At 41.7% G+C, this 24,810-nt stretch overlaps 1 protein-coding gene across 1 annotated transcript in view; it reads left to right on the plus strand.

Moving 5' to 3' along the window:
- tln2a (talin 2a) overlaps nucleotides 1-19,363 on the plus strand; it is a 94,078-nt gene extending 74,715 nt beyond the window's left edge. The window contains exons 44-57 of the mRNA XM_071910512.2: nucleotides 954-1,073; nucleotides 1,483-1,629; nucleotides 3,223-3,389; nucleotides 4,531-4,714; nucleotides 4,905-5,030; nucleotides 7,215-7,331; nucleotides 8,319-8,504; nucleotides 10,251-10,358; nucleotides 10,740-10,845; nucleotides 11,837-11,961; nucleotides 14,141-14,329; nucleotides 14,462-14,644; nucleotides 16,184-16,309; nucleotides 16,911-19,363. Coding sequence (XP_071766613.1) covers nucleotides 954-1,073; nucleotides 1,483-1,629; nucleotides 3,223-3,389; nucleotides 4,531-4,714; nucleotides 4,905-5,030; nucleotides 7,215-7,331; nucleotides 8,319-8,504; nucleotides 10,251-10,358; nucleotides 10,740-10,845; nucleotides 11,837-11,961; nucleotides 14,141-14,329; nucleotides 14,462-14,644; nucleotides 16,184-16,309; nucleotides 16,911-17,039 — 2,013 coding nt within the window. The 3' untranslated portion in view covers nucleotides 17,040-19,363. The remainder of the gene's footprint in view (nucleotides 1-953; nucleotides 1,074-1,482; nucleotides 1,630-3,222; nucleotides 3,390-4,530; nucleotides 4,715-4,904; nucleotides 5,031-7,214; nucleotides 7,332-8,318; nucleotides 8,505-10,250; nucleotides 10,359-10,739; nucleotides 10,846-11,836; nucleotides 11,962-14,140; nucleotides 14,330-14,461; nucleotides 14,645-16,183; nucleotides 16,310-16,910) is intronic.
- Nucleotides 19,364-24,810: the final 5,447 nt, after the last annotated feature.

Raw genomic sequence — 24,810 nt, forward strand, 5'->3', positions numbered from 1 at the left:
AAAGTAAAACCAACCTGTGTATGTACGATACAATAGAAGCTCCGTCATAGCAGCTGGTAGAAATTTACAAGCCCAAATTAAAACTCACTTGGGTGGTGATTGGTGCTAATTTCCTACCATTATGCAAAGTGTGTAATGACTAAAATTGAGGGGTAAAATTGATTAGCAACTATCTACCTTGTTAAAGATTGATTTCTGTTTTTACGCCTTGGCGACCACACCATGTTCTTCAAGAACCAAATTGAGCTTCAGCTTGAGCAACTGGAAGTGAGACGTTTCACTCCTCTATACCTTGTTGCTATGAAACGTGGTAAAAGTCATTTTGTACAAATTAGTTATGTTCTTTATTGAGCAGCATATAATTAATAAGGAAAAGTTGTATAATTGTGAACATTTAACTTTAACTATAAATCTTCACACCTTAGCTGCAATGTTAATCTCCCATTATCCTCTTTGTATGCAAATGAGGTTCAATGACATCACATGATGGGAGAAGTTAGGGATTCTGCTACAATTACTGCATGTATATTGTGATATACAGTATATCTAAATCTTTTTATGATAGAAAATGACAGATACTCTGGCATTTCATAATAGTTTCTATGTATGTATGTAATATGCTATAAGCTATATTTAATAAGGGCTTCAGTTGCTAACATTAACTTGCAAGCCAAGCAGCCTAGCAATATTGTATTCTCTATAGAAGAGATAAAGGCAGCTAATCAGCTCGGGAGCCACAGAGCTGAAATCACATTCAAATAAATTGATAATTAATTAGGTCTATACATCATTGCCACAAATGCACCGCAGGACTCTGCAGAATCTGTACTTGTTTTTTTTTGTTGTTGTTATTTTTTTATGCTGATGGTCCTTAGAGCTGAGAGGAGTCCAAGAACCAGGTGAAATTGTGCGGTTTGGTTTGGACTGACAGTCAGTGTGTGTTTGTCCACCAGATGACCAAGTCGGTGACGTGTCCAGAGGAGCTGGGAGGCCTGGCCTCTCAGGTGACAACAGACTACAGCCAGCTGGCCCTTCAGGGGCGACTGGCCGCCCACACTGCCGAGCCCGAGGAGGTGAGGATGGAACTGGGTGGCACCAGACACAGATACAGTGTTACAGTCGTCCCTTCACCCACCATACATCTTTCCTGCATTAGCATTGGCGGATTTTAAAACTACGTATGGGAGTGGGACTACGTATATATAGAACATGCCATGGTTTAGTCTTGGAAAAAGCCATGGAACTAGTTTTTCAAAAATGTGCATAAATCCTTTACAGGGAGTACAAAGATTCACTAAGCAGCACCTTGATCAGGTCAACACGGCCATTTCCTATATACACATTTACATGTCATTCTATTATTTATTTGAATCCAAATTGTATTTTACCAGGCAAGTCAATTTATAAACTTGAATTCTTACTTGCCTTTGTATATACTGAATTACTCAGTAAATTATAATTGCTGTGTCCTCCTATATCCAGATTGGTTTCCAGATCAAGTCTCGAGTCCAGGAGCTGGGCCATGGCTGCATCTTCCTGGTCCAGAAGGCCGGGGCGCTGCAGATCACTCCCTCAGACAGCTTCACCAAGCGGGAGCTCATCGAGTGCGCCCGCTCTGTCACCGAGAAGGTACTACAGCAAATGCATCTATATCCTTAAAGGGCCTTTAACCCCTGTCTCCAAAGCCTTTAATTATATGGGTGATATGTTGAGGAAATGGGAGATGGGTGTGCCAATAATTGTCTAGTTTTGTGTTTTCATCACATTGTTACTACCTGCCAATCCACATCCCTACCAAAGTAATACTGTGTATCTAAATTGATTCAAAAGTTTCCCCACACATTAACCAAAGGGTTGTAACACTCCTCTGCCGCCTGCCTTAATGGATATCTATATGTTTACGTTTTTTTTTTTATGGGATTTCCCTGTTTAGTTAAGTTTGATCAAGACCAAAGTAACTCTGGGAGCCCAACAGTATAAACAGTATGTTGTGCCTGACTAGAATAGTTGGTCCTCATCAAAACATTATGTTCTAGCTGTGTAGTTTACCCCAAGTGGTTCAGCCTGTTGGACCATGATCAACAGCATGGGGTTTGTGCTGAAATGCATTTTATCATACGCCCCCTGAAAGCCTTCGCTAAAGGCGCGCTTATTCTTCAAAGTCTGACTGTTTGACTCATACTCCTTAGTGGTACGCCTTACTCTTCAGCTTGTTTTAATAATTCATGGTAAACATTCCACTAATCAAATAGAATCAATCCAATGATCCACCAGTTGTGAGCTATAAATGCAAACAAAACATTCTAAAAGTCTTTGGGAATGGTAGCATTTGGGGAATCCATGGTAGTTTGCTGTTGTGGTGCTATCACCAAATTACACCAAACGCTGGGGTGGTTTTCTGAAAGTGTGCATTATTTTGCTTAACATTTGCATGGAGAGACTCTAACCCTGAACTGTTCACATCCAATATTGCTTCTTTGTAAGAATTCTCTCAAACCTCACATTTTCTTTAATGTAGAGAAAGCCTTGAAACATCAGTTAATAAATTCCCATTGCCACTCATGCATCTGAGAGGAAAACAAATTGAGTTGAAACCAGTTTGACAAATAGTCGTTCCACTGAGTGAGTGATGCTGTGCAGTGCCGTGCACCGACATGGTATTTCGCTGTCACAGCAAATTTTTAAATCCTCTTGCGGCTACTGTTTGGGGCTTTTCAACTGAATGCTTTATTTGTCATTTGCCAAGAGTAGCACATCACAAACAATGAAGTAAGAGCGAAATGGAAGTGTTCATCAAAATCCTTAACGGTGCGTTACATTTTCTGCTTGTGGATCACTATTTTGACCAGAAAAGCGTGTGCATCTGCACTCAATCAAATTGACCAAAATAACACAGCCAAATCCACTTTTCATATATTTTATGCTGACTCTAATAGTTTTACATGATGCCTAAAAATCCCCTCATAGTATTAGTTTACAGTAATAAACTAAATTACAAAAATACAAAACTGCTACCAATCTTGACATGTCCCTGATGTATAAACAAGTAATAAAATACACAGCTGCAGCTGCTTTTCAGACAGATGAGGTATGGAAAATCCAGTCACGGCCTGATGTAAACATGTCTACATCTCCTCAGCTGTATTTTTAATTTTTATGTGTGTGTCTGTGTGTCTGTGTCTGTGTCTGTGTCTGTGTCTGTCTGTGTGTCTGTGTCTGCAGGTGTCCTTGGTGCTATCAGCGCTCCAGGCGGGCAACAAGGGCACGCAGGCCTGCATCACGGCGGCTAGCGCTGTCTCTGGCATCATCGCCGATCTGGACACCACCATCATGTTCGCCTCCGCCGGCACACTCAACGCAGAGAATGACGAGTCCTTCGCAGACCACAGGTGAGAGTTGGAAGTGTGTGTGTATAGAAGTGCAAAAAAAAACGTGTGCCTGTCTGGTGTTCATGTTGTGTATTTGGATGCATACACGTTCATACCTAATTCTATATATGCATATATATTTGTGTGTGACAGAACCAGGTAAGCCTACATGTAGAAGACCTGACTGAAGTCTCGGGCCATATTTCTTCCTAAACTGACAGGATGACATATTAGCTGGTGAGCAGGGAGGAGGAAATTTCTGGAGATAGAAAATACAAATTACCCTCAGGGGCCGAAAGATGGAGGAAGTGTCACAGCTCTTCAGGCTAACCACTCCACTCAGGCCTGGTTCTAGAAAGTTTTACAAAATGTCCAGAATGTTGTGGAAATGTTGTGGAAAATCGTTCATAATCTTTTCTTTAACAAGTCAAGTGTTTAGCTTGTGTTAAGCTTGGTTGGTTCTAGTTACGTTTGAAGGAATAAAGTCCAAAGTGATAGTTGTAGTTGGTTCCAAAACAAGATCTGATACATTAAACTCTGCTATTTACCAAAAATGTAATATTTCAGCCTAGATCCTTATAGGTAATTATCATGGAAATTGTGTTATACCTCATGGAAGAGTCATGGAAGCAAAAATGTAGAGACATCCCGCAGGGGGACAGTGAAAGGGAATGGCATCCCTTTTTATCTCAAATGATGCCATGCATACCCCTTAAAAATCAAAAAGAAACATTGACATGGCTTCCTACCATTCCCCTTGACAGTTTTAGCAAAATGACTTGACTCGATTCCTTACATAATCTTACCTATCTGTCCTGTGTTTGCACACCAGCTTTGATGTAGGCATGCCTTTGATATGAAAGGAGCTGTGCACCGATGGGCATCGTTTTGATGAGTTCATAGGGACTATTTTATTTCTGCAGCAGTAAGACATCTAGATCAGGGCTTCTGTCTTTCTCATAGGAGGAATGCATGACGCTCTTGTCCAGGATATACTTTTCTCACTTAATGTACTTTTTTGGTACACAGAAACTCAGTTGATTCATCCATCATTGTCACCTCTCTTTGTGTCTCCCTTTAATCCATCTTGTCTCTCTCCCTGCGGCCCTCCTCTCCTCTTCACGCCTCCCTTCTCCCTCTGCCTCTCCATCTTCTCTCTCAGGGAAAACATTCTGAAGACGGCCAAAGCGCTGGTTGAGGACACAAAGATGCTGGTGTCCGGTGCGGCTTCTGGTCAGGACAAGTTGGCACAGGCCGCCCAGTCTTCTGCCAAAACCATCACCCAGCTGACAGACGTGGTCAAACTGGGTGCTGCCAGCATCGGTTCCGATGACCCTGAGACACAGGTCACCCACTAAGGCTCCAGGCTACATTTTGGATCTTTAGAATTTCCTCACTGTTTGTCCTTTTTACTCAATGTGCCTCTTATAAGAAGTAGCATGGGAGACTGAACTGTGAATGGTAATTTTTTTGTTTTGTCCTTCTCCCAGACCGAGTGGTGATAAAGCCTTGTCTATCTGTGTGTCCTCTCTCTAGGTGGTTCTGATAAACGCTGTCAAAGACGTGGCCAAAGCCCTGGCTGAGCTCATCGGTGCCACCAAGTGTGCCGCGGGCAAGGCAGCAGATGACCCGTCTATGTACCAGCTGAAGGGCGCTGCCAAGGTAAGGTGTTGGTGTCCCTGTACCAGACGTTTGCACTCCTGCCCAGCATGCCAATGTCCGTCTCTGAGGAGCTACACTGCCCCTGCAGGCGATACTTTCAAATTGGATTTTTTATCTCAAATATCTCAAATCTCAAATGTCTGTTTTTCTTTCATTTGACCCATTCTGGTTATATTCTGTGTTCCACAATCCATTTGGTTGGCCGATTCATGGCAGAAGGACCGGAAATAGTTCCCACTAGCTCTAATGTGCATCTTTAAAGGTTTCCTAGTGAGTGTTTATTCAAAGAGACAGGTATGCTGTCTGTATAGCAGACATCCTCCCCCTCCAGGCAAAGCCATTAATCAGTAGTAACGCCCCTCCCACTATTACAAAACCGTATTCACACAAGCTAAACTGAAGACAGTGACCCAGTGATGTAAATAACCAGTAAATTAATGTTCAAGACAACAGAGAACTGGCATATTCCCAATCTAGATTATAAAACAGGGAGTAGACAGTGTTCTCAGGAGCGACTGAACTCGGGGCTGCAGCATATGTGCAGTGTAAGTTTTCAAAGCCACAGTTCAGAGTCTGCTGACAACACTCTTCACTGCTCATTATCACTTCTCGCTGTGAAGTTAAAAAAAATCTCAGTTTCACGCTCCATGACACCACAGCGTGCCGAGGAGTTGCAGGATAACTGATTCAGTCCCGTGGTCGTCCTTTAACTTATAACAGCCTGCCTTGTGTGAGTTTCTAGGTCCTGCGGTGAACAGATATTGTAAAGCATTTCTAATATTCTAGCTGCAGCTCCTCGGTGCCATGGGCTTTTCTGTGCTGGTGCTGTGCTCCCCCTATCTTTCAGTTCCATGTAATACTTCCTCATGGGTAAATGGCAAGGCAAGGCAAGGCAGCTTTATTTGTATAGCACATTTCATACACTGAGGCAATTCAAAGTGCTTTGCAGAGAAATAAAAAATACAGTAAAGGTAAAAAAATTACAATTAAAAAGTGCAAAAGTACAGACAAGAGATCCACAAGATAAAAGACTTCAAATGTAAACTAGTGCAGAAAAAGACAGTGCAAGAGGATTAGAAAAGTGAAAAGTGCATTAAAATCACATTTAAAAAATAAAATAAAAAAGATATAAATAAATTAATATTACAGTGCAGATGAGTGTTGCCCTAGATTTCTTAAAAAGCCAAATGCAATACTATTACCACAGAAGAAGTTTTAGAGGCTTCTTCACCCATCATCTCCCAGCAAACCAGTCTGATGCATTCATTTTTCATTTCAATTTCATCAACTGTGGCCATCCAGGTACTTGCATGGTACAGCTGACTCACTCTCTATGCTTATCATTACATAGTTATTAATTGTTACCGTTGACATTATGCTGACAGTGGAGACAGCCAATTAGACATGATTAACATCTTGACAGGCTAACAATAACACAAAATAGATGTTTAGATTAGAGTTGGTTCACCTGGAATTAAAAATATATTTTGAATGGGAATCTATGAGCAAGAGCTAAGTGTGCTGGTTTTTTCCCCACTGTGTGTGGGAGGAAGAACAATGAGATAATACGGCACACACACACACACACACACACACACACACACACAGTGCTCCTAGTGTGAATATTACATTACATAGCTAATTTTCCTTCTGTCCCATTGAATTAGAATGGATAGAAAGGGTACTTCCCAGTCGATCATGGTCCTCTACTTTTGATGCACCTAATATGGCTTAAATTTGGCTTAGACCATAGATTTTGAGTGTTGAGTGTTTTTGAGTGTTGTCATGGAAGTAAGAAGAACTGCCACTGGGATGATCAGCTAAATGATGTTTTTGTCACAGTAACTAATCACAATGTCATGCACTGTACCAACTGGTTATGCCCTTGACATATCCATTTTATAATGTTCTATGGCAAACATTTTAGTGCAGTGGTTCTCAATGGGGATCCCAGGACTCCCAGGGGTCCTTGAGGGGATTCCTGGGTTGCCTGAGTAAAAGCAAAATCTCAGCAAATGGGGGTCTGTGGTCATTTTTGTCTATTTGGAGGTTTGTGACATGAAAACGCTGGAAAACCCCTGTTTTTGTGCACCAGCCTAATTATCATTAAAAGTTTATTTGAATGGGATCACCCACTCCATCCTTTTTTAATTTTGTGTTCCGTCCTTTGCCTGTCATGCTCAGGTGATGGTGACCAACGTAACGTCCCTGCTGAAGACCGTCAAGGCTGTGGAGGACGAGGCCACTCGGGGCACCAGGGCGCTGGAGGCCACCATAGAGTGTATCAAACAGGAACTGACGGTGCGGACGGGTGGACACATGAATATATGCATTGAAACATGGGCGGGTGGATGTTACACTACAAAAATGCAGGACTGTCAGATCCCTTTGATGTCTTATCACCGATATCAGAGGGACCTGATAGATGTATTGATTGACGGTGAATGATGTTTTCAGTGGTTTATTATTTTGATTGAAACTGACAGGTGAAAAGATAGTTATTGAACAACAGTCTGTTTCTCACTAGTCTCACTAGTCCATACATTTAAAAGTTTGTGACCATATATCCTTTTCAACACTGTTTACCCATCTGATCTGTTTAGTGTTGAGAACCGCACTCCCATGTCCCTTAAGAGGCTGACACAGGAACAGCACTCCCCGTTAGGTTTGTTATAGTGATAAGCTAGGGTTTTTATCAGTAGCCCCATAGGACTTTTCCCCCAGTGTTTTCTTAAGAGTGAGAGCGAAAGCAAAGAACAGAGGACTTTTAAATGAACACACAAATTCACAGCATTCACAGCCAAGTCATTGCTGAATGCATTTAAAGATTTTACAATCACTTTCAATCTGAGTGAATTTTAGTGTGTTCAGCACTGTTAGTTCAGCTGTGATAGTAGCTAATGTGGGTCCTAATAGAAAAATAGGAGTAGCAAGAATAGAGAGTAGATTTTTATACAATTAAGTCTGTTCAAACGTAAGGTTTTATTTATACTCATTTTGCATGCTCAAAATGCTAAAAGACAATGACATAATGTACCAGAACTTTTTTAAAAACATACCAAAGTGTATGAAGATTCTTCAACTGTGTAAATATTTTTTTTATGTCCATAATATACAGTATCATCACCAAAAGGCCAACATAAAGCCAGTGAGATGTGTTTGTCATTACAACATATGAATTGCAATGTAATGCAGAGAAAATATTATGAACATAACATCAACTTTTTCCTGTAAATTGTATTTGTATACTGCTTGTCAAATGAAGCCCGCTGACTTTGTCGCCCGCAGCTCTTCCAGTCCAAGGATGTCCCCGACAAGTCGACCACGCCTGAGGAGTTCATTCGCATGACTAAGGGCATCACCACGGCAACCGCTAAAGCAGTGGCTGCAGGGAACTCTGCCCGCCAGGAGGACATCATCCATACGGCCAACCTCAGCCGCAAGGCCATCTCCGACATGCTCACCACCTGCAAGGTTCGCCTCCACCCCAACCCATAGAACAGTTCATACCTTTATCAGATAACCTTAATGTCCTGTAGGCATTAAGAGTCTCTTTTTACCAGAGATGTGGCCAAGAGAGCAGCATCATTTCAAACCTCTAAAGTAGGGCTGCAGCTATCGATTATTTTAGTAATCGAGTATTCTACCGATTATTCCATCGATTAATCGAGTAATCGGATAAGAAATACTTTTGCTTTATTAAAGAGCAATAGTAAATATACAAAAGAGAAAAGCTGTCCGCACGAAGCTGTCCATACGACGCTGTGATTTACTGAAAACGAGGTGAAATAATAATTATTATTGATATTTATTACTAGGCCTAAATATCATACAAGTTCATAAGACTGGCTAATGTACATTTATTTACTATGTTGAAGGGTTGCCCTACACCTGCTGACCCTACTCACTGCAATCAAACTAAACTGAATATACCTGCTGTATTGGACTGGTGCATTTTAGGCTCCAATTGCTACTTACACCACCTGATATTTTGCTTTCTGGGGTATTTTATGCATCACTGTGAGGGGAGTAGGTGTGTGTGTGTTTGTGTGTGTGTGTGTGTGTGGGGGGGGGGGGGGTGTATGTGTGTGTGACTATCATAATAATAACATGAATGAAGCTCAGGCTTTCACAAATTGACTGCAGCATTTTATTTTCTGTGGTTATTTTCTTGAGCAAAACTTAGCTAACTTAGGGACATCATAACTAGCCACCATACTGATTTACGTTCTTAACTAGCCATTACATATAGCCATAATTAACGTGCATTCTTTACTAGCCTTCATCTCATCCCGTTTTAATATTAAGTGCTGACTCCGCCCACCCGGGCCAGTTTCGGCGTACGCCGGTAGCAATTACAAGTGGACCCTATCCTACAGTCCCTGCTCTCAGCGGAGGGAGGGAGCTACGCTGTGTGTGGGAAACGGTGTGATCGTCAGACCTCTCTGGATTAGACAAGCAAGTAGAGCAAACCGGCATCAGCCGAACCAATTTATTGCCAAATGCTTTGGGATTCAACACATTAACATTGCTTCCCATGGTCAGAAAAAGTCGGCAGATTTGTCGCTAGTCGCTTTTGAGAAATAAAGTCGCCAGGGGGGTCTGAAAAGTCGCTAAGTCTAGCGACAAAGTCGCCAAGTTGGCAACACTGGATCCGAAACTTTGGACACTTTCTGTCGTTTTCTCTGGCCTGTCTCTTCTCTTCACCCCTCGCTATTTTCTCTCTCTTTCTCCAGCGCGTTGTGCAACAGTAATAATCATCCGTGCGAAACACTGAGCGTGTATATAGTTATATGGATTAAACGAAGCTTCGATGCAAAGAATTTGCATCGATGATTTTTAGTAATCGAGTTACTCGAGTTTCTCGAGGAATCGTTTCAGCCCTACTCTAAAGTGCTGGCTAACATTGAACCTTGAAAATGGTATCAGACATACCAATAAGCAAGTATATAATAATCCAGTGGGGACCTTTGAATTATAACTCATGAGTCTATCACTAGTCCAGAATCAAAAGTCACTCAGTTATCACCAAGAGTCCACTAATAGTCTATATTCCCTTTAAAAAAAGGCTCCAATGTGACTACATCTTCTAAAATGTTACTATTTCATTGCAGTGTTGACGCTAATAACTTTAACAATCCACACTGAGTTTTACTCGTCAAAGTAAAGTTGTATAGTTATGCTCCCATTGACCCGTGAGTATGTGTTGCTGTCCTTCAGCAAGCAGCGTACCATCCGGAGGTCAGTGTGGAGGTGAGGAACAGAGCGCTGATGTTTGGAACAGAGTGTACAACGGGATACATCGACCTACTGGAGCATGTACTACTGGTAGGTTGGACACTGTTGTTTTTTTTTTATGTGAGTATCTTTGTGTGTATGCAAGTGTGATTGTGAACATGTTTATCTGTGTCGATGAAGTGAGTCCATACTGTATGAATGATGCTCTGATAAAGGCTTATGCCAAAATGCTTTATCCAGATGTTGGCCATTAATACAAATATGGTGGAACTGAGGTAAAGTCTTGTCCTAATCTTTGAAAAAGTGTTTTTGGAGTGCCATCATTCCCATGTTTCCCATGGATTCGTAGGAAACCACTTTGTCGTTTTTGGTAGAGCAACAAACCAGAAGAAGTTTATGTGAGGAGGTGCACCTGCTATACATTTTTCAGACATAGTAGTGTTGACTTAACGTGTGTGTGTGTGTGTCCAGGTCCTCCAGAAGCCCACTGCAGAGCAGAAGCAGCAGCTGGCGGTATGTTCCAAACGGGTGGCGGGAGCCGTCACCGAGCTCATCCAGTCCGCTGAGGCCATGAAAGGTAATATGACACACACACAGACACACACACACACACACACACACAGAGAGAGCAGGGTTCATTTGCACTGACGCCCAACACACACGCACACACATAGTGACACCACACTTGATGACTCCTTTCAAAATAATGTGTTAAACTCAAACCTAAATCAGTAAGTGCTAACTTCGATTTATTTTGATAATGAAACACAAGCTGCCAACCCATATGCAGTACTTATTGTAGTGTATGTCGTAGTTAATGGAGTGGTACACATTGTAGATTATCCTCCAATTAGAGGCTACTATAACATGTTCTTTCCCAAATCTTGTAAAGTAAAACTGAATAAGCACAACAGAGCCTGTGTCTCTCTAACAACTGATTGCCAAAGAGAATGAATTTTGATTTCCCCAAACAATAGAAGCCTCTCACGTAGCGATGGAATTACAGTTCAGCATACAGTGATAAATGGGACTCCTACCATGGCTTCATCTTTATATGAAACTGAAATTATGGATTAGAGATCCTTAGCCTTAGATCCTTCTTTTAAACCAACTTTTAGTAACATTCCTGTCCTCCTTCTCTTGCCACAGATGGAGGTAAGTCAGGAATGTCTTCTGTACTGGGTTCACTGGTTGTAAGCTGCCCAACACCTTCAGCTTTGATTCAATCATTTAATCTCATCTTGAAATCCAGCTGCCATCACGCTACTCAAGTATATAAAATGCAGAATCGGCTCCATCCATCACGCTTCATTTTACGCTCCATCTCATAAAAAAAAAAAAAAAAAGCCCATCACTCCATCTTCATTTCAGTGAATGGCAGTTTGTGGCCTCCATCAGCTGTGCATGGGATATGGTGATATGTGGCACTCATCCTTTGTCTGTGTGGTCACAGTGTTGGTGCTGTTGTGAGGCATGTTCTGTGGACACGCTGCTTTGTGAAGGTTTTTATCATATCTGAGTGCTGACTGTGTGTGTGTGTGTGTGTGCGTGGTGTGTGCGTGCTTCAGGTTCGGAATGGGTGGACCCTGAGGATCCAACCGTAATTGCGGAAACAGAGCTGCTTGGGGCAGCAGCATCCATCGAAGCTGCAGCTAAGAAACTGGAGCAGCTGAAACCCCGAGCCAAGCCCAAGGTAGGTGACTACACTGCCCATAATGCACCGGGACTATGCCGGTACATGGAGGAGAAGTCAAGGAGGAGATATTGATGTCACAGCAGTGTTTCTCCTGACAGAGTTGCAATCCAGTTGAAAAGAAAATCATTTTCTACTTGGTTCAGTCTGTCAGAGGCTTCTCCAGTCTAAGAGGAAAATATTCTGGGTGAAACTCTGTATCACAGGAATAAGACATTAGGGTACCGCTCACAAATTGTTGAATTTCACTAAATTGGTCAATGTTTTACACAGTAGATTTGGTGTCAGTAGATTTCAGTGGACTTTCTTGCATCCGCTGGGGGCTATTTTATATCATAATTCCCAGATGGAGTAGTGCCTTTGTCTGATTGGACAAAGGCACTACTCCATTTGGGAATGTGTTTTTAATCAAATACATTTTGGTGCACACCACATTTAAAGGCTGAAATCTGAGGACTAAATGGCTTAAGTGTGCAATCATTGCACCACATTTGCAGACTCCAAAGATGACAATGCCTCCTCTTTTGTTCCCCTCCTTGCACCAGCTGAGAGCGTTGGTACCTTTTCAATTTGAACCTCTCTTTTTGAATATAAGTCTTTGAACTGTACAGATATCAAACCAGTGTATTTTCTTTGTAGCGAAGCCTAGAAGCATGACTGCTTTTTTTCTTGTCCTTTATCGATGCTCTATGGCTGTCTATAAGCATCTGTATGTCATTTTTATGGTGCATCTGAAAATATAGGTACCCGGTGTCACCGCACGTGAACAAAATAACGAGTTTTGCTGTCGTGACATTCAGAGAAATGGTGCTCTGTCTCTTGTGCTGTCCTCCTCCCTGTTTACGTGATCCCATCAGGTTTTCTGTGGCCTAGATTGAAGATCACGAGTTAACCAGAGTCTCTAAATTTGAACATCCCATAGCTATTATGGTCTAAGACATTCACTTTTTTTTTTTTTTACCCAGTTCACTGGGTATCCATCTTTTTATCAGTCTATCTGTAGCTGATACTCTCCTCATCGCTGAGGCGAGAACTCACTACAACCCCTTCCCCACTACCTATACATCATCTTCTGCCCTTTCCCCTTCTCCCATACAACACTTCCGCCATGTTTCTCCTCCTCCTTCATCATCTTCATCCATCCATCTATCTATGGTAGCTGTAGCTATAGCCGGTCCCAGTATAGCCGTCCTGTGGGTCCCAGTTAACCCCCCTCCCTCCCTGCCTGCCCCTACCACCGGAGGCCTTCTCTGCAGGGCTCTGTCTGATATGTTTGATATATTAGGTTGTTATTCAGTCCCAACTATATATCAAACATATTCCTACAGTGTCCCGCTCTGTCTACAGATTTGTGCTGTGAATGTGTTTGTTTGTGTGTGTGTGTGTGTGTGTGTGTGCATGCGTGGGTGGGTGTGTTGGTGTTTTTAATAGGCAGACTGAAGTTGAATACACTTGGATGGGTAATGCTGATAGATATTCTTTGTGCAGAGTCTTGTTTCGTCTGTTTGCACCTATCTCATCAGCTATTGCAGTTTCATGATGAGTTGTTTTGTATCTGTGTAAAGCTCGCTTAGTATCGTTTTTTGGAAATCGTCTTCGCTTTTCTTATTCACCAGCTGCCTCAGTATTGATGGAAAACTTTCCCATCATAGACAAAGTCTCATAAGTTTGTCTATGGGAATAATGTTCTCAACAGGACTTGTTAAATTGCACTCAGGACAATTTTCTTTCAAAGCAAAAAGCTATGAAATCTGTTTTGTATTTAAGGTAATATTTCTATCACTGTCATATATTGAAAGCTTACTATTTTTTTTTTTAAGCTTTTACATTCAATGAACTTTAATTTGGGATTTTCCTAACCGTTTTGGACCAGATAATGTGTCCATATCACTGGAACATCACCCAAATAGTCCACAAAGTTTGTCTCCTATTGGTTGCCAGTGAATGTCATTTGAGGACATCACTGATCAGAGTCCTAATTGTCTTATTTCTAGCTTTGGGAGAGACTTGTTTATGTTGACAAATGGAATAGATATGTTTAACATTGATGAACTTTGTTTTTACGTGGCATTTCACTTTCTCAATACTCTAAATGAATGGTCTAATACTAAAAGTTCCCACACTTCAGGCCAGTGAAGGGCCCCCATCCAGTCTGACTGTTTGGTCTCCTCCCCCTCAGCAGGCGGACGAGACACTGGACTTTGAGGAGCAGATTCTGGAGGCTGCTAAGTCCATCGCTGCAGCCACCAGCGCCTTGGTCAAATCTGCCTCGGCTGCCCAGAGGGAGCTGGTGGCCCAGGGCAAAGTGGGCTCCATCCCCGCCAACGCCGTGGATGACGGACAGTGGTCCCAGGGCCTCATCTCAGCTGTAAGTGTTTACTGAAGAGCCATTATATATGCAGGTTACATTTTGAGGCGATGTTGCGCCAGTTTGCCAACAGCGATGACTGTTGTTAAACTTTTATTTCTCTCTCTCCTTCTCCCTCTCCCCCCACCTCAGGCCCGCATGGTAGCAGCAGCGACCAGCAACCTGTGTGAGGCAGCCAACGCCTCTGTGCAAGGCCACGCCAGCGAGGAGAAGCTCATCTCTTCAGCCAAACAGGTGGCGGCCTCCACCGCCCAGCTGCTGGTGGCCTGTAAGGTCAAAGCTGACCAGGACTCTGAGGCCATGAGGAGACTACAGGTACAGACTCACTGCAAAACAAGACCGCGGCTCAGTCTCTACAGGCCGAGATTCAAATTTTAACATCAATCAATCGTTACCACATTAATTTTGAGACATTAGTATAATTACTGTAAACATAGAGTCCAAACACAGTCGCGTAAAAGACAGAATTCTATTGTTCATTTTTGGTGCGTCGGCTCATATAGACAAACTTGAAAAAAACAAAGATGTTTTGCCCACACTCGGTTTCTTCTTATTTTATTTTTCTTTGTTGTTTTGGCACGGACATTTCGGCTATCAAGCCTTCCTCAGCGTGCTTTTTATAATTACTGTAAACAAATGAGACCATGGCTGAGAAGATTGCTATCTCTATCTGTTTCTACACTGCATTTTGCCCTGTGTGTCACCTGGTTGGATTTTGCAGGAAATCGGCTGGATTGCTTCACAGCAAAAAAGCGGGCCTCATTTTTATTTTGCAAGTAATACACAGCTTTGTTTCAGTTCCACTATCCTAACTGCATAGTTTCAACTTCCCATTATCTCACCTCGTCTGAATGCATATTCGCTGTGGGGGCTGTAATTGACTCTTATCCCTCTTCTTGCTTTTCAAAACAATTGCACTCTGAGTGATGCCAGGGAAAGGGAGGGGGACAACTAGCAACATCCTCTTTTCGACATGATGCAACAGGTTTTGTGGGAAATGTGGTCTTAATTTTAAGAAACACAAAATGCTACATATAGTACCTTTAAGAGGGGGGGCATGGGTGATGTTGCCGACAACAAGGAAGGGGAATTGTGTATGATGCTCTTTATCCTCAGTAGATAGGTTGGGAGCTATTTTAAGCTGAATTACTGACGGGACAGTAGGATGTAGCAGTGCAGCGATGGTGCTCTTCTCAGCTGCTGGCGAGATCAGGAATAATTACACTTACAAAGATGAAAGTGTTGTACTGCGCACAGAAAGGCTTCAGACTCATTCCACTACTTTATATCTTTAATGTTTAATTGTACACAAACATGTTTTGTGCATAATTAAAAATCTTGCATGCAACTTGGTGAAAAACAGTGTCGATAGGTAACCAAACTGTGCTGGAAAAAATACTGGGTTTATGTAAAAAAAAAAAAAAAAAAAAGTAAAATTTAAAATTGCTGTTGTCATAATTGCTGGAAAAGCTGGCCCTCATATCACAGCCTTTTATTCAGATCAGTGGTTTTACAGCAGGATATTACAGTGTTCTTATTTCTTTATTATCTTTTATTACAGCGTTTTGTTATGTTGTTTATTGCGGCTGTGACAGCTGAATTTCCCTCCGGGCTAAATAAAGTACCAATTATTCTACCTATCTCTGTCTTTAAAACAGTGAAATGATGAAGAGACTGCTGATACAGGCGGGGGCCTTTATGAGGACGGGATGGTTTTCCACTTGTTATCTAGAGAGTTTAGAGAAAATGGGCTTTACGGAAAATGGGAGGTGGAACAATGTAACATCCGTCCTGTTATTTGCTTTTGCCTGCTGCTAATTGCTGTTGCTCTCAATGGATCTGTTTCCCCTAAAGGCTGCTGGGAATGCGGTGAAGAGGGCATCAGACAACCTGGTGCGGGCGGCCCAGAAGGCAGCGTTCGACAAGGCAGACGACGACAACGTGGTGGTCAAGACCAAGTTTGTGGGTGGAATTGCACAGGTAGGACTGTCCAGTAGCATCGAATATTATGACAAGCTTTTGCTGTCTGGAGAGAAAATCATTCCAAATGTATTCTCTCCATGACGACGATGCCATTTCTACCTGATACATTTCATCTGAATAGAGCTCATTCACTGATTGTATTTTGCTGTATTGTGTTTTGCAGTAACTGGTTATTGTTGGCTCAAGTTTTATGTACACAGTGTTGCAAGTTGTTGCTCTTGTATAAAGTTTACTGAGCTCTATAAAAGTGTTTTCTGTTGTCTATAGGTTTGAATAGTAACTTGATAGTAATATTTTTATGTAGTACCTTTTAAGCTGCACATACAAATTCCTTTCCTCAGAAAATGGATAAAACAAGAAACTGCGGATAAAAAGCAACATAAATCCCCAGTGATATAGTATAAACAAGGATATAGATAAAGTAAAATAAAGTCATAATTAAAAAACAATCTATAAAGATGAGTTCTATAGCAAGATCTGAAACACACACAAATACACTTGAGGATTTAAGGCTGTTCCAGAGTCTAGGAGAGTCTAGTGAAACAGTTTGAATATTAGGTGCTGTATGGTAAAAGGTTTTGGCGTGCCGTCTGTCCAGATCATCGCAGCCCAGGAGGAGATGCTGAGGAAGGAGCGAGAGCTGGAGGAGGCCAGGAAGAAACTGGCTCAGATCCGGCAGCAGCAGTACAAGTTCCTGCCCAGCGAGCTCCGAGAAGACAACAACTAGCTAATCAACCAACCGCCGCCTCCTCACCGCTGCTAGACGTCTGTCTGTCCGTCCGTCTGTCCCGTCCTGTCTGTCTGCATACGCATGTATCAGTGTGAGGTGCAGATCTGTGTTTGTGTGCAACTTTGTGTCCTTTTTACGGCACACATACACAAGTAGTGGCCTACAGTGACTTTGAATATGTTTGTGACTGACTTAACTGACCGGTGATGCCCGAGCCTACAGTGGGCTCCACTGCCACACCAACCCAACTTGGAAAAGGTCTTAAGGTCAGCGACTAACAAGTTTATAATACTACTGTCTGGAACAGGCTATTTTCCCTCCTCTGGCATCGCAAACCAACTAAAGTCTCGATATAAGGAATGTGTTGAAATGACTGAAGAACAGCGATATGTCCTCATGTACAGCGTAACTACTATGAATGATATAATCTGAAACAGAATGTGATATGCTTGGGACAAACAGTACCGATCACATGCGCTCATGCCCCCAAGCGAGACTTTCTTTCTGTTGTTTTACAAATTGCAGCCCCAGTTCATAAAATGTCTAAGGGTGAGAATTGATTGTATTACTGTTTATGTCATGTGGCTGTATAACCCCAATGTGACTTAAGGAGAAAACAGATCTCAGAGCGGTATATTTTGTGAATGTTGGGCATTGAGTGTGTGACATGTGTTGACATCAAATTTGGCACCTTAATATCTGTTTGAATCATGTGAATCCGTAGAGTGTCTTGACACAGTAATTCAGTGGTCATTAATCCTAATATGAAGGCAGGCAGGATTTGGGATATTGATGTTTTTTTGGACCATGCTGTAAATTTCAATAATGGATGGTTGTTTTATGGAAATGTTCCTCTATTGGAGACGGTAGTATAAGCATCTTTTACTCACTGTTTTTTTCTTTTTTGACACTTTTTATCCTGAAATAGACGGGCTTTAAATGCAAAGTAACCGTCTTTTTAAGATGTAATGAAAGTTCTACATGCCGGTCTAAGCCCTTGAGTACAGGTGTCATTGTGCCTCTAAGACTCAAGTAGAGTACGTTACATTATACTGTTCCTGTGAATGCTTTTCTACATAGGAAGACGTATTGCCGTAGAAGGAATATTTGTTACTCCCAAGTATTTTTAGCAGAAAGTGTGTCTTTATCAAGCAGAAGTTGCCTCAGCTGTTCACCACCACTAGCAGAGCCTCTAGTGCTACAGATGGGTTCCTGGACCAGGCGGCATAACTTATCAGATTTCTTCTTACCGATTCAGATGTCTTTCCATTTCTTTGCAGGTCAGTTATTGAGCCATACAGTATAAACGGCAAGTTCATGATGCAATAACATGGATGGTGCTTTAGGGGGCAGTATTGGTTTCCTCACACCGTGCAAAGCTAAATTTCCCAGCTCCTTGAACACTGTACAGATAACTGATGTAAGAAACTCAAAGTAATAATCTAGGAAACTATGTTGGATAATTGATTGTTTATTTTGCTTTCTATAGGAATAGATTGGTTGAGCAATCCAGGCAACTTGCAACCTGTTTCTGGTGTGTGATAGGCTACAACTCAATGCAAATTAGAGCGCTCTCGGAACGCCTCAGACCTCTTGAATACATTGAATGCAATGCGGTACCGCTTCGTTGACTATGCACTTTGTGCTTCTTCTGATGGTTCCTCTTCCCAACAGATTTACTCCGGCCCTGTCCTCCCTATGAATCCCTCTCCCACTGGGAGAGAGTGATGTAGTTGTAGTTCCAGCAATACTGGATCACTGCCAGGGATTGATTTGAGTCGATTCACTTCCACTTCAGTAAATTCAGGAAGCGGATTTCCATCAGAATTCAAAATCTGGAAATCATTTACCATCGAGTTAAATCTGATGTATAAAATCAGTGCGAATGAAGACTATTATTATGTGATTTGCAGTTCCAAGGTACGTTTTGAATTAAGAGAACTGAAAGTGAAGTGACTTCAACCCTGATCACTGCAGTTAATCCTTCTCCTTTTCTGTCCGTCAGTCTCTCTTGATCTAAGGGTGCTCCGTGCTACTTTCATGAATATGCTACTTGCTGCAATAGATAAACCGTTTGTTTACCGAGTTTGATTGTAGTGTGTTTGACTCCCTCGTCTTACTATATGGGCAGTGTTTCGATATTAAACTATATTGTAAGATTAGGTCCTGCTCTCATAATGCATGGCTTTGTGGTTCAAATGCCTCACTACTTTGGTACAGTGACAGAATAAAACCTTTAAGGAAGCACTGAGTGATTCTGACCTCCACATAAGGACAATATCCCACGCCAGCTGCAAACAGTTCATGATTGACCATCCTTTTGTGAGCTGGGTCTGGGATGCTGAGGTGTTTTCTGACATTGTTTTGCGTGGTGGGGGTGGGGGGGGGTTCACTGCTCATTAGTTAAGTCTGTAGTGATGTTATTGTTATTATTATTAGTGCCTTAGTCTGTAGCCCATACAGCGTCTGTGGTCTGCTTGAGTGACAGCTTCACCTCATCGGTCGATGGAAGGTACTGGACATGCTGATGTTTGGGAACGTGGGTTTCATGTCCATGGGGTTTTCTAATGTTGATGTCACACTTGTTCATGTACTGTTCCTCTAAATGCTGTACCAACTCCATCCCCAGTCTCGCTCTTTCTCGCTCTCTCTGTCTCTCTCTCTGTCTCTCTCTCTCTCTCTCTCTCTGCCGTATATATGGCCTTTTGGGGACGGCAGAGGAACTGTCCGTCAGTGGAAGAAAAAAAATGTGTCGCTGTGTAAAATGTACCATCAGTATATATATAAGTATGTATATTATATATATGAAGACAACACATTTTTGTACTGCATTCCATGGGCATGTACCACAATGCTTCTGAACTAGGACGGACTGGAGCTCTGGGTCTGTCAACCGCTTTATTGTATGTTACAAGCAAAATCACTGAAGTTTTATGGATGGTCATTTTCTTTCCTCGTCCTTTTTAAGCCACTATGAAAGATAAATGTGATAAGAATATTAAGATATATCTGTCACCATTAAGATGTAGTGACACATTTCAGTGGCGTTGGAGAAACTGAAGTGTTCATACCTGTATGTTTTTCCCTTAACAGAATTAAGATGATGAAATTACTACAATAAAGATAAGCGATAGCATACACTATGAAAGCTATTTATCTGGCCTCAAGAAAAATATTTTTTTGTATTCACTGAAAATAAAGGGTTTCAAAATAATTGAATGTCTCATATTCTTTCTTGTGGTTTTTGTTTCTTTTCTGGAGCGCAGATGATAGAGTGTGTGTGCATTTTGTTTTGAGATACAGGATTTTACACTAATGATTTACATTTGCCATTACTGTCCTCAATTTGTAGTGTGCTAATGTTTATTGTACCATATTTGACAGTGACACCTTCCGCAGTAGTTCGTTCCATTATAAAAAAGTTACTGTATCCACCTGGACAAAGATCTTTTACGATTTTTTATTTTTTAATTGAGTTTTGACCAAGCTGACAGTCTGTACCTTGTTCTAATATCCATCGTTTGATTTCCAGGGTTCCTATTGTCTTTTTGATGGGCAAAAAATATGTTTTGAAAATGAATCGATGGCTTTGAAAGTACTTGATTTTTAAAAGAATATAAAATATAGTACCCAAATTCATCTCTCTCTCTCTCAGCAGTTTTAAAATCAATGATTTCACCAGGTTTTCTTGACTTGACAAGATAAGGAGTGAAAAATGAGGCCTCTATGATATCTAATTTTAACCAATGTCATGTCTTACCCCAAAACATGCCAATTTTGAGTCCTTGTATTTCACAAAACAAGAAAGTGATTGAAAACACTTTGATGTCCAATTGAGTATGAACCCTGGATTTCCTTTCATGGATGTTGAGGGAAAAAAATCAGTCAACTATTCCAGTTCTAAAACTTTTTTTTTCACTGCATATTTCATCCACATGAATGACATTTACGTCCCAGACCTGGGATGTTGAAAACATCTTGATACTTAGAAAACATGATGCACACTTGACTTCCCTTATAAGTGATGTGTCCACTTGTGATGCTGTTTAAGGGTGGCAAGAAGACTGAAGCACACCTTCACTTGAAACCACATTCAATATATTTCTGCGTGTCTGTTTTACATCCTCTCACACAGCAGCAGTAATGACAGGATGCAGAACCGCTGCATGTTCTCTAATCCAAGTGAATAACAGAGGTGTGACTTCTGGCAGCCGAACAAGGTCTCTTTAAGTGTCTCCTCTGTCAGTAGAGTGTCAGGACGAGGTGGTATTTCCGAGTCAGCACTAAGCCCTGGGCTATATTGAGCCCCGGCTATGAGCTGAGACCCGTGCTAAATTTGGCCCGCCCTAAAATCTGAGGAGGCAATGTCAATTACACAGGCGCAGCTGCTGCCGGCACAGGTTTAAAACCCAGAATCCTTTCTGCCTTATTCTCCTGGAGTCAGTTCTTAATGCTGCTACTGGGTACGCTTCCCCAAGTGACAGACTGATGGATCTGTATAAGTGGGAGCAATAAGTAGTGTGGATAGGTGACAGGCCTAACAAGTAATCTAAGTCCCAGTGACGGTCCGGTACTCTCCAGTTGCTAGTGGATCTGTGAACTGTAGGGACGGGGCTCAGCGAGGAGAGTTGGCCGGACGAGTGCATTGAATTAAATGTGGAGTAGCAGCTGATTGAAAACAGCTCATCCATTATTTTTGTCCGAAATCTAATTAGAATAAATGTCAGAAAGAAGACACTGTTACTGATGACCACAGTGCCACATAGCACCTTCATCCTCTGAAGACAGTTTTCACCTCAGAGTTTCTATTTCAGATGACCCGCCTTGACTCGTTGGTAGGCTACCTGCCATGAACTAACACACACACACACACACACACACACACACACACACACACACAAAGATCTGGTTTTCTTGATTCCTTCTCAGACCATGTAACGCTTGCTTTTTCATGTTTTGTTTAGATTAGATGGGTGTCACATAAGGTTACTGGCTGTGTTAATCCACTGAGGGAAAGTGACACACCAATGACATAATGACCCAGGCATCTGTGATCCTGAACACACACACACACACACACACACACACACACACACACACTCATCACACTCGACTGATATTTCTACATGACCTCAGATATGAGTTCTGCACATCCAAACCGGAGTGATGAGCTTGAGAAAGAGAGAGAGAGAGAGAGAGAGCGTCTGACTCAGATGGACTGGGTGGATCATCAACAGGACTACATAGGTAAATTGAGTGTTGAGAAGGAAGTGAGCAACTCTAGTCTAGACATTAACAATTAAATCATCCATTCCCCCCTTGTTGTCTCTGAGTTGACTCTAGCCAGTTGCCTCTGCAGATCTATGATGAACCGTTCAAACATCTTGGGGAATGACACCAGCATTGTCTGTGGTCTGATGCTGCAGCGCTGGTGAATTAAAGTATCACAAAAAACGGAAAATCCTTTGCTTTTACTTGATGTCACCGCTTTGGTCTGTGTTTGCTTTGGGGGTGGCCATTTTGCATCCCTCCTACTAAGTGTTCAATTGTTTCGGTGTGAATAAAAGCAAACGTTTAATTACTGAAGAGATCACATATTGAATTCTGATATACCAAGAAGACAAAGGCTCCTGTCCCAAAGCCTGACAACAAACCACTGTGTCTTTAGATTTATGAGGAGCCTACCTCACAACAAAAGACAGCAATAAATCAGTGATGCATACATGGCCATCAACAGGCAATGTCAACATGCCCAGCTAATGAAGATGATGTCCAAAGGTCTTTAGAGTTCGCATGTGGCTCTTCAAAGACCATGACATCAGTTTTACAGGGCCATTTACTTCCCCGCATGATGCAAATTCTGGGAATACTCATCACTATATGATTGTCAACTGTTACCTTGAGGGTGTGTGTGTGTGTGTGTGTGTGTGTACATTCTTTCCTCACTGTTAGGGGGAATTGTTTTAAAGATTGACTTTTATCTTTCTTTCAGCCATCATTAAAATAATGATTCACAACTTTTTTCTTATTAATAAATGTGCATTTTACTCCTCTCTATTGTCTAATACAATAGTGATTCATTGATTATAAGATCCCTGGTTTGATCTTCTCTTTGCTCCCCATGGCTGGAAGACAAGTTTCGTCGAACACAGGAGCATAAATAAAGCAGAAAAAATAAATAATGCACTGGCTTGATGGCCTACCTCTAACATGCCCATCAGACAATCACAACTCAGGATTTTGGGGTGGCACCTCAGGTGGCCAATCAGATTTCAGGGGTGGTCCTTCCCACCCTTGGCCACCCCCTAGACACACCCTTCATTTGGAATAAATGCAGAAGAAATATAAGAAGCTGCAGTCCACACTGAGTGTCTTTATTTCTACAGTATGTTGGGCCAGTGCCTGCATTGAGTGCAAAACACCAAAGCAATGACTGCTTGTCACCAAAATCAAGAAAAACAACTTGTGGATTATCACTTTAGGTACAAGGAATTTTCTGGTGAACAGTCACTTAAAAGACACACGTTTTGTGTTTTAGTATACCAATTGTTTTCCACTGTATAACATCCAGGACTGGCTACTAATAGCTATCAATTCCAATGGGAAAAGGAACAGCTTGCTGGACATAGAGCAATGAGAAAGAAATGTGGTTTAAACTATTCTGTGAGAAATTCTAAATTAGAGCATTTTAATGTTTAAGGTCACTGTCTAGGCCTGTTATAGCACATTTACTGGGCTCAGTCAGTTCATGTGTCAGTGTCAGTCATATGGTAAGGCAGAATTAGTGTCTATTACTTGCACTTAGATTGCGGATTGGCAAGTGGGCCAACGTCAATGTGGATAACACAGTGGGATGAAAGGATCAAAAGAATCATGAATACATCCAGTTGGTCATAGCTGCAGGCAAAACTGCCTCAAAAAGTTGCCCATGTATCATGGCCCGGGGGAACAAATATCACCTCACCTAACAATCAAACTGTGTAACTGCAATCACAATACCACTAACTGTATTATGTTAATGTCATTTGCTGGATACTTTGATTTAAAACACTATATAGTACTGTGAGTGCATAGATCTTAATTTATCCTACAAACCAGATGATGTCAAGGTTTAAAATCGACATTGATGCAAGGGGTACTGGTGGAACCAATTTGCCATTTGTTCTATGAATGCCTGTGTATAAAATTATTTTGGCTGGATATTGAGTGTTTTTTTCCCAAGGTCATGATGTGGCTCACAGCATTTAAATTGCAAAACCACACAAACAATTGATACCATAAAATATACAAATAAAAACAACTATAGATCCAACACAGCTTTTATATTTTCTCTACATCATTGTCTCTGCCCAGCTGTCTTAAATCCTTCGCATACAATGCTGACTGTAGTGCCACTTATAATTCTCTACAGAATTAAAACAATACAGGCGGTGCATTATTTTAGAGATATCATTGGTGATATCTTTTATTAATGAAAAATACAAGCTAAGGGGGGTGGGGTATCAGGTGGTGGGTTGCAAATGGGTGTAGGGTTGTGTGTGGGGATGGTGGATCGTGAAAGGGTGTAGGGTACAGGTGTGTACAGTGTGTGTGTGTGTGTGTGTGTGTGTGTGTGTGTGAATGAGGAGAGAGGAGAGAGGAGAGAGTGAGCACAGGTGTCGGTGTGCTCAAGTTCTTGGCTTGAAGAAGCTCAAGCGGACTCCATCTTCTCCTTTTTCTTCTCCTTTTTTCTCTCCTTCCTCTGAGTTGGGGTAAGGAGCTCCCCTTA

This window comes from Centroberyx gerrardi, chromosome 1 (assembly GCF_048128805.1).
Source record: "Centroberyx gerrardi isolate f3 chromosome 1, fCenGer3.hap1.cur.20231027, whole genome shotgun sequence".
Classification (NCBI taxonomy): Eukaryota; Metazoa; Chordata; class Actinopteri; order Beryciformes; family Berycidae; genus Centroberyx; species Centroberyx gerrardi.